Source organism: Hemitrygon akajei, chromosome 1 (genome assembly GCF_048418815.1).
Source record: "Hemitrygon akajei chromosome 1, sHemAka1.3, whole genome shotgun sequence".
Lineage (NCBI taxonomy): Eukaryota > Metazoa > Chordata > Chondrichthyes > Myliobatiformes > Dasyatidae > Hemitrygon > Hemitrygon akajei.
Window position 1 is genome coordinate 181082774 of NC_133124.1, and position 11160 is coordinate 181093933.

An 11160-nucleotide genomic window follows, 5' to 3' on the forward strand; every position below is an offset into this window, starting at 1 on the left:
GGATCGAAGGGACTCGGTTAAGTGGTCCTCCCGATCTACATTGGGCCTCACCGATGCAGAGGAGGCTGCACTGGGAGCATCACAACCCGTATCTGACCCCAGCAAACTCACCTCTTACAGGGATAAATGCCTGGAGTGAGATCAGTGGGGAGAGACGAGTGGACAGGGGAGTCTCATAGAGAGCGATCGCTGTGGGGTGCGGAGGAAAAATGTGCTGAGTGGTTGAAGATGATGTAGATTACGGAGAATGATGTGGAGGGAGGCTTGTGGGGTGGAGGGACAATGGGAACCCGATCCCCATTATGGTGGCGGGAAGATGTGCGAGAAACGGAGGAGATGTGGTGAGGACAGCTCGGAAAGGAACCCCTGTTCCGTGACTTGTTGGATGTTCTGGAATTGAAAGCCTCATCTGAAAACAGATGTAACGGAGATGGTGGAGCTGAGAAAAGCTAATAGCATTTTTACAAGAGAGGGTGGGAAGAGGGATAGTGAAGGTTACTGCGAGAGAGTGAGTAGGTTTGTAAAAGACATCAGTAGGACATTCTGCCTCCAGAGACTGAGAAAGTGGGAGGAGCTGAAAGAGAGACTCCGGCTGATGTATCGCTGCTAGAGGACAGTCAGAAAAGATATAATCGGCATTAACACACCGTCCCATCACAGACTCCCAGGGTCAGACATACCGTCCCATCACACACTCCCGGGATCAGATACAACGTCCCATCACATATTCCTGGAGGTGGATACAGAGTGAAGCTCCCCCCACACTGACCCATCACACACTCACAGACAAGGTGAAGCTCCCTCTACACTGACCCATCACACACTCAGTGAGAGGGTGAAGCTCCCTCTACACTGACCCGTCACACACTCAGAGACAGGGTGAAGCTCCCTCTACATTGACCCATCACACACTCACAGACAGGGTGAAGCTCCCTCTACACTGACCCATCACACACTCACAGACAGGGTGAAGCTCCCTCTACACTGACCCATCACACACTCAGAGACAGGGTGAATCTCCCTCTACACTGACCCGTCACACACTCAGTGACAGGGTGAAGCTCCCTCTACACTGACCCATCACACACTCACAGACAGGGTGAAGCTCCCTCTACACTGACCCATCACACACTCAGAGACAGGGTGAAGCTCCCTCGACACTGACCCATCACACACTCAGAGACAGGGTGAAGCTCCCTCCACACTGACCCATCACACACTCAGTGACAGGGTGAAGCTCCCTCTACACTGACCCATCACACACTCAGAGTCAGGGTGAAGCTCCCTCTACACTGACCCATCTCACACTCACAGACAGGGTGAAGCTCCCTTCACACTGACCCATCACACACTCAGTGACAGGGTGAAGCTCCCTCTACACTGACCCATCACACACTCAGAGACAGGGTGAAGCTCCCTCCACACTGACCCATCACACACTCAGAGACAGGGTGAAGCTCCCTCTACACTGACCCATCACACACTCAGTGGCAGGGTGAAGCTCCCTCTACACTGACCCATCACACACTCAGTGACAGGGTGAAGCTCCCTCTACACTGACCCATCACACACTCAGAGACAGGGTGAAGCTCCCTCCACACTGACCCATCACACACTCAGTGACAGGGTGAAGCTCCCTCCACACTGACCTGTCACACACTCAGTGACAGGGTGAAGCTCCCTCTACACTGACCCATCACACACTCAGTGACAGGGTGAAGCTCCCTTCACACTGACCCATCACACACTCAGAGACAGGGTGAAGCTCCCTTCACACTGACCCATCACACACTCAGAGACAGGGTGAAGCTCCCTTCACACTGACCCATCACACACTCAGAGACAGGGTGAAGCTCCCTTCACACTGACCCGTCACACACTCAGAGACAGGGTGAAGCTCCCTTCACACTGACCCATCACACACTCAGAGACAGGGTGAAGCTCCCTTCACACTGACCCGTCACACACTCAGAGACAGGGTGAAGCTCCCTTCACACTGACCCATCACACACTCAGAGACAGGGTGAAGCTCCCTCTACACTGAGCCATCACACACTCAGTGACAGGGTGAAGCTCCCTCTACACTGACCCATCACACACTCAGAGACAGGGTGAAGCTCCCTCCACACTGACCCATCACACACTCAGTGACAGGGTGAAGCTCCCTCCACACTGACCCGTCACACACTCAGTGACAGGGTGAAGCTCCCTTCACACTGACCCATCACACACTCAGAGACAGGGTGAAGCTCCCTCTACACTGAGCCATCACACACTCAGTGACAGGGTGAAGCTCCCTCTACACTGACCCATCACACACTCAGAGACAGGGTGAAGCTCCCTCCACACTGACCCATCACACACTCAGTGACAGGGTGAAGCTCCCTCCACACTGACCCGTCACACACTCAGTGACAGGGTGAAGCTCCCTTCACACTGACCCATCACACACTCAGAGACAGGGTGAAGCTCCCTCTACACTGACCCATCACACACTCAGAGACAGGGTGAAGCTCCCTCTACACTGACCCATCACACACTCAGTGACAGGGTGAAGATCCCCCCACACTGACCCATCACACACTCAGTGACAGGGTGAAGCTCCCTCTACACTGACCCATCACACACTCAGAGACAGGGTGAAGCTCCCTCTACACTGACCCGTCACACACTCAGTGACAGGGTGAAGCTCCCTCCACACTGACCCATCACACACTCAGTGACAGGGTGAAGCTCCCTCCACACTGACCCGTCACACACTCAGTGACAGGGTGAAGCTCCCTCTACACTGACCCATCACACACTCAGAGACAGGGTGAAGCTCCCTCCACACTGACCCATCACACACTCACAGACAGGGTGAAGCTCCCTCTACACTGACCCATCACACACTCAGAGACAGGGTGAAGCTCCCTCTACACTGACCCGTCACACACTCAGAGACAGGGTGAAGCTCCCTCCACACTGACCCATCACACACTCAGTGACAGGGTGAAGCTCCCTCCACACTGACCCATCACACACTCAGTGACAGGGTGAAGCTCCCTCCACACTGACCCGTCACACACTCAGTGACAGGGTGAAGCTCCCTCCACACTGACCCGTCACACACTCAGAGACAGGGTGAAGCTCCCTCGACACTGACCCGTCACACACTCAGAGACAGGGTGAAGCTCCCTCTACACTGACCCATCACACACTCACAGACAGGGTGAAGCTCCCTCTACACTGACCCATCACACACTCAGAGACAGGGTGAAGCTCCCTCTACACTGACCCATCACACACTCACAGACAGGGTGAAGCTCCCTCTACACTGACCCATCACACACTCAGAGACAGGGTGAAGCTCCCTCTACACTGACCCATCACACACTCACAGACAGGGTGAAGCTCCCTCCACACTGACCCATCACACACTCAGTGACAGGGTGAAGCTCCCTCCACACTGACCCGTCACACACTCAGTGACAGGGTGAAGCTCCCTCCACACTGACCCGTCACACACTCAGAGACAGGGTGAAGCTCCCTCGACACTGACCCGTCACACACTCAGAGACAGGGTGAAGCTCCCTCGACACTGACCCATCACACACTCAGAGACAGGGTGAAGCTCCCTCTACACTGACCCATCACACACTCAGAGACAGGGTGAAGCTCCCTCTACACTGACCCATCACACACTCAGTGACAGGGTGAAGCTCCCTCTACACTGACCCATCACACACTCAGAGACAGGGTGAAGCTCCCTCCACACTGACCCACCACACACTCAGAGACAGGGTGAAGCTCCCTCTACACTGACCCATCACACACTCAGTGACAGGGTGAAGCTCCCTCTACACTGACCCATCTCACACTCAGAGACAGGGTGAAGCTCCCTCTACACTGACCCATCACACACTCAGTGACATGGTGAAGCTCCCTCCACACTGACCCATCACACACTCAGAGACAGGGTGAAGCTCCCTTCACACTGACCCATCACACACTCAGAGACAGTGTGAAGCTCCCTCTACACTGACCCATCACACACTCAGAGACAGGGTGAATCTCCCATCACACACTCAGAGACAAGGTGAAGCTCCCTCTACACTGACCCATCACACACTCAGTGACAGGGTGAAGCTCCCTCTACACTGACCCATCACACACTCACAGACAGGGTGAAGCTCCCTCTACACTGACCCATCACACACTCAGAGACAGGGTGAAGCTCCCTTCACACTGACCCATCACACACTCAGTGACAGGGTGAAGCTCCCTCTACACTGACCCATCACACACAGAGACAGGGTGAAGCTCCCTCCACACTGACCCATCACACACTCAGAGACAGGGTGAAGCTCCCTCTACACTGACCCATCACACACTCAGTGATAGGGTGAAGCTCCCTCTACACTGACCCATCACACACTCAGTGACAGGGTGAAGCTCCCTCTACACTGACCCATCACACACTCAGAGACAGTGTGAAGCTCCCTCTACACTGACCCGTCACACACTCAGAGACAGGGTGAAGCTCCCTCTACACTGACCCGTCACACACTCAGAGACAGGGTGAAGCTCCCTCTACACTGACCCATCACACACTCAGTGACAGGGTGAAGCTCCCTCTACACTGACCCATCACACACTCACAGACAGGGTGAAGCTCCCTCTACACTGACCCGTCACACACTCAGAGACAGGGTGAAGCTCCCTCCACACTGACCCATCACACACTCACAGACAGGGTGAAGCTCCCTCTACACTGACCCATCACACACTCAGTGACAGGGTGAAGCTCCCTCTACACTGATCCATCACACACTCAGTGACAGGGTGAAGCTCCCTCTACACTGACCCATCTCACACTCAGAGACAGGGTGAAGCTCCCTCTACACTGACCCATCACACTCTCAGTGACAGGGTGAAGCTCCCTCTACACTGACCCGTCACACACTCAGTGACAGGATGAAGCTCCCTCTACACTGAGCCATCACACACTCACTGACAGGGTGAAGCTCCCTCTACACTGACCCATCACACACTCAGAGATAGGGTGAAGCTCCCTCTACACTGACCCATCACACACTCAGTGACAGGGTGAAGCTCCCTCTACACTGAGCCATCACACACTCAGAGACAGGGTGAAGCTCCCTCTACACTGACCCATCACACACTCAGAGACAGGGTGAAGCTCCCTCTACACTGAGCCATCACACACTCAGAGACAGGGTGAAGCTCCCTCTACACTGACCCGTCACACACTCAGTGACAGGGTGAAGCTCCCTCTACACTGAGCCAACACACACTCAGAGACAGGGTGAAGCTCCCTCTACACTGACCCATCACACACTCAGTGACAGGGTGAAGCTCCCTCTACACTGAGCCATCACACACTCAGAGACAGGGTGAAGCTCCCTCTACACTGACCCATCACACACTCAGTGACAGGGTGAAGCTCCCTCTACACTGACCCGTCACACACTCAGTGACAGGGTGAAGCTCCCTCTACACTGACCCATCACACACTCAGTGACAGGGTGAAGCTCCCTCTACACTGACCCGTCACACACTCAGTGACGGTGAAGCTCCCTCTACACTGACCCATCACACACTCAGTGACAGGGTGAAGCTCCCTCTACACTGACCCATCGCACACTCAGAGACAGGGTGAAGCTCCCTCTACACTGACCCATCACACACTCAGTGACAGGGTGAAGCTCCCTCTACACTGACCCATCACACACTCATAGACAGGGTGAAGCTCCCTCTACACTGACCCATCTCACACTCACAGACAGGGTGAAGCTCCCTCTACACTGACCCATCACACACTCAGTGACAGGGTGAAGCTCCCTCTACACTGACCCATCACACACTCAGAGACAGGGTGAAGCTCCCTCTACACTGACCCATCACACACTCAGAGACAGGGTGAAGCTCCCTCTACACTGACCCATCACACACTCAGTGACAGGGTGAAGCTCCCTCTACACTGACCCATCTCACACTCAGTGACAGGGTGAAGCTCCCTCCACACTGACCCATCACACACTCAGAGACAGGGTGAAGCTCCCTTCACACTGACCCATCACACACTCACAGACAGGGTGAAGCTCCCTCCACACTGACCCATCACACACTCAGTGACAGGGTGAAGCTCCCTCTACACTGACCCATCACACACTCAGAGATAGGGTGAAGCTCCCTCTACACTGACCCATCACACACTCAGAGTCAGGGTGAAGCTCCCTCTACACTGACCCATCACACACTCACAGACAGGGTGAAGCTCCCTCTACACTGACCCATCACACACTCAGAGACAGGGTGAAGCTCCCTTCACACTGACCCATCACACACTCAGTGACAGGGTGAAGCTCCCTCTACACTGACCCATCACACACACAGAGACAGGGTGAAGCTCCCTCCACACTGACCCATCACACACTCAGAGACAGGGTGAAGCTCCCTCTACACTGACCCATCACACACTCAGTGATAGGGTGAAGCTCCCTCTACACTGACCCATCACACACTCAGTGACAGGGTGAAGCTCCCTCTACACTGACCATTCACACACTCAGAGACAGTGTGAAGCTCCCTCTACACTGACCCATCACACACTCAGAGACAGTGTGAAGCTCCCTCTACACTGACCCATCACACACTCAGAGACAGGGTGAAGCTCCCTCTACACTGACCCTTCACACACTCAGAGACAGGGTGAAGCTCCCTCTACACTGACCCATCACACACTCAGTGACAGGGTGAAGCTCCCTCTACACTGACCCATCACACACTCACAGACAGGGTGAAGCTCCCTCTACACTGACCCGTCACACACTCACAGACAGGGTGAAGCTCCCTCTACACTGACCCATCACACACTCAGAGACAGGGTGAAGCTCCCTTCACACTGACCCATCACACACTCAGTGACAGGGTGAAGCTCCCTCCACACTGACCCGTCACACACTCAGAGACAGGGTGAAGCTCCCTCTACACTGACCCGTCACACACTCAGTGACAGGGTGAATCTCCCTCTACACTGACCCATCACACACTCACAGACAGGGTGAAGCTCCCTCTACACTGAGCCATCACACACTCAGAGACAGGGTGAAGCTCCCTCTACACTGACCCATCACACACTCAGTGACGGTGAAGCTCCCTCTACACTGACCCATCACACACTCAGTGACAGGGTGAAGCTCCCTCTACACTGACCCATCGCACACTCAGAGACAGGGTGAAGCTCCCTCTACACTGACCCATCACACACTCAGTGACAGGGTGAAGCTCCCTCTACACTGACCCATCACACACTCAGTGACAGGGTGAAGCTCCCTCTACACTGACCCATCACACACTCAGAGACAGGGTGAAGCTCCCTCTACACTGACCCATCACACACTCAGTGACAGGGTGAAGCTCCCTCTACACTGACCCGTCACACACTCAGTGACAGGGTGAATCTCCCTCTACACTGAGCCATCACACACTCAGTGACAGGGTGAAGCTCCCTCTACACTGAGCCATCACACACTCAGAGACAGGGTGAAGCTCCCTCTACACTGACCCATCACACACTCAGTGACGGTGAAGCTCCCTCTACACTGACCCATCACACACTCAGTGACAGGGTGAAGCTCCCTCTACACTGACCCATCGCACACTCAGAGACAGGGTGAAGCTCCCTCTACACTGACCCATCACACACTCAGTGACAGGGTGAAGCTCCCTCTACACTGACCCATCACACACTCAGTGACAGGGTGAAGCTCCCTCTACACTGACCCATCACACACTCAGAGACAGGGTGAAGCTCCCTCTACACTGACCCATCACACACTCAGTGACAGGGTGAAGCTCCCTCTACACTGACCCATCACACACTCACAGACAGGGTGATGCTCCCTCGACACTGACCCATCACACACTCATAGACAGGGTGAAGCTCCCTCTACACTGACCCATCACACACTCATAGACAGGGTGAAGCTCCCTCTACACTGACCCATCACACACTCATAGACAGGGTGAAGCTCCCTCTACACTGAGCCATCACACACTCACTGACAGGGTGAAGCTCCCTCTACACTGACCCGTCACACACTCAGAGACAGGGTGAAGCTCCCTCTACACTGACCCATCACACACTCAGTGACGGTGAAGCTCCCTCTACACTGACCCATCACACACTCATAGACAGGGTGAAGCTCCCTCTACACTGACCTATCTCACACTCACAGACAGGGTGAAGCTCTCTGTGTTTGTATAATTTATCAATTTCCTTCTCTTTCTTCATTCAAAGTGAAATCGGAATTCGATAAGTTTTGACCTCACTTTTGAAAAAGCATTGACTTAAAATGTTGTGGGAAATGAACAGCTCATGGATCTTGACTACGCTTGGACTTGAACCTGGGAAATAATTTGTGGGATCGCTGCTAGTGGGAATTATTGAACAGTGTGTGAGCAGCTGCCCTGACATCGACTGGCGGAGACATGGTTCCAAACTCTGGAATCCACTGTTGGATTGTGCTGTAGAATGGCTGTTTTTCCTGTAGTTTAAATTTCTTCTGCTTATTTGTATTTTTATATCTCATTGATATACATGTAATAGTTTAGTGAGCTTTCCAGTGCCTTCAGTTGCACCTGCATCTTTCTGAAAACTAACTCGTTTTACTGGCCGCTATTGAATTACTCGAACAGAGGCAATCTCATTGGTGAATTTAAACAATGAAATGTATGCTCTCAGTAGTCTGGTATAAGAAGACCAGACCATATTCTTTTATGGTTTCTTTTCTTTTTGCTCTTTATTTTTCTTTGTTCTTGTAACACTTAATAAAAGAATCAGAAACAATAATTTTTATGCTTCATCCTTGACTTCCGAATAACCTTTGATCACAAAATCACCCAGCATGCAGACACAAACAAAATACTGGACCTGTTGCCCTCAGTCCTCTGGAAGATTGATTGATTGAGTTTGAGAGGAACACACCCCAGAAAGCACTCCCTCAATGTCAAATGCGATTTAACCGGTCCTCATCTTAACCCTGCTTAACCCTCTCTAAGCATGAAATTTCACCATTTTCACGTTTGATACCAAGCTTACAGAGAATATTACTTTAGACAACATGGGGTTTGATATGAATTCCTAAAATTTTACTGATGTTATGTTCTGATTCACATTTATTGGAATAACATGGTTACAGTATAGAAACTGGCCTTACAGCCCAACATCCTCCACTGATCTCTTTGGTCCATCTACGCTAATCCCAGTAGTCCCCATTATGCCTTGTATATTGACGTATGGATCTAAATGCCTCTGACTATGTTTGACTCCACCAGCCCATTCCAGATACCAAAATCCTGTGGGAAACCACTGTATTTTCAATAAGTTGTCAGATAACTTAATGAAAGACTAAAGTGTAGCTTAATCATTTATATTTTAACTACAGTTTTAATTTGATCGTAATTTCAATTCTTTAACAAACTCATGGATTTTTCATGGTATGTGGTGGTTCATCCACACTCACTGGCAGAAAGTGAATTAGCAGATAAACTAATGGTTTATCACCTTTCTCATTTTTCATTGGCTAAGTATTAGCACATTACCCAGGTGATGTAATTGTGCAACCATGACTGGTTTATTTTATCTGAGGAATTTTTCTTATCTTGATTATACAAGTGATGGATTTTTCAGATGCACCATCTTTACTTCCTCTTCTCATCTTTTATCTTCAGCTTCTGATGGCTTTTCCTCCTCCTCAGCTTCATTTCTCAGCTTTTGATTGAGCTTGCTTCGTCTTTGTATGTTTGCTTCCACTTTAAAATAAACCATCGATAGAATTAAGACTGCTCACCACTACTGACTCCTGGAAGAATACCAGGGATCAGAAAATAACCAGAGAACCGGCACCCTCTCTCTCTAACATTCTTACATCACAAGTCTCTCTGCTCAAACCTTGTTGTTGATACACCTACTTTAGGGGCAAATCTCTGCCACAGACAGTTCCAACCCCGGCTATGAAAAGACAAAGGTTGGCATGGGGCTAGCAACCCCATCCCATAACAACCCAGTGCTACAGAAACACCAAAGACATCATCCCTGGGAACGGAAGGACACACCAAGAGGATGGGCTACACCTGGGAAAACTTGGAAAGGACTGTCCCAGGACAGAAGACTCCATTGACAGCCTATTCCACAGTAGGGGTAATGGGCTTAAGAAGACATGAGGGGTAAGAAATACGACCTCTGCTCTCTGTGCCTCACATAGTCTTATACCCCCTACATCAAGTCACCCCTCAGCCTCCTTCACTCCAAGAAAAACACACCCTGTCCTCTCCAGTCTCTCCCCTCAACTGAAGTCCTCCAATGCAAGGAATATTGCATTGGTGTTGTGACCAGAACTGTGTCCAGTGCTCCAAATGCCATCAACGTAACATTCCAACCTTTCTATTATCTGCCCCGACCTATCCAAGCAGCCTCATGTGCATCTCCTTTGTCTACCCTGCTTGTAATTTCCTCAAATATTTGCAGTAGGTTTGTCAGGCAGGATTTTCCTTTCAGGAAACCATGCTGGCTTTGGACTTTCTTGCCACGTGCCTCCAGGAATTCCGTAATCTCATCCCTGACAATCGATTCCAACCAGTTCCCAACCTCTGATGTCAGGTTAACAGGTCTATCGTTTCCTTTCTGCTGTCTCCCACCCTTCGTATAAAGCGGAGTAACATTTGCAATCTTCCATTCATCCGGTACAATGCCAGACTCTATCGACTCCTGAAAGATCATTGTTAAACCCTCCGCAATCTCTCCAGCTACTTCCTTCAGAACCCGAGGGTGCATTCCATCAGGTCCAGGAGATTTACCCACCCTCAGACCATTAAGCTTCTGGAGCACCTCCTCAGTCATAATTTTTACGCACATATTTCAGTTTCCTGACACTCTTGAATGTCCGGTCTACTGTAGATGTCTTCCACTGTGAAGACTGATGCAAAATACACATTCAGTTCCTCTGCCATCTCTGTGTCTCCCATTACAATATCTCCAGCATCATTTTCCATTGGTGTTATATCTACCCACACTCTCTTTTACCCTTTTATACTTAAAAAACACTTTCAGTATCTTCTTTGATATTAATCACCAGCTTCCTTTCATAATTCAAC

General features: G+C 51.2%; 1 protein-coding gene across 2 annotated transcripts in view; it reads left to right on the forward strand.

The window, feature by feature from the left end:
- Positions 1–8826, forward strand: part of LOC140733011 (contactin-5-like) — a 546274-nt gene extending 537448 nt beyond the window's left edge. Inside the window, exon 20 of one of the 2 annotated variants that reach the window (XM_073055777.1) lies at positions 8306–8826. In XM_073055777.1, coding sequence (XP_072911878.1) covers positions 8306–8308 — 3 coding nt within the window. In that variant the 3' untranslated portion in view covers positions 8309–8826. The remainder of the gene's footprint in view (positions 1–8305) is intronic. The other variant, XM_073055786.1, reaches the window with a different exon arrangement.
- Positions 8827–11160: the final 2334 nt, after the last annotated feature.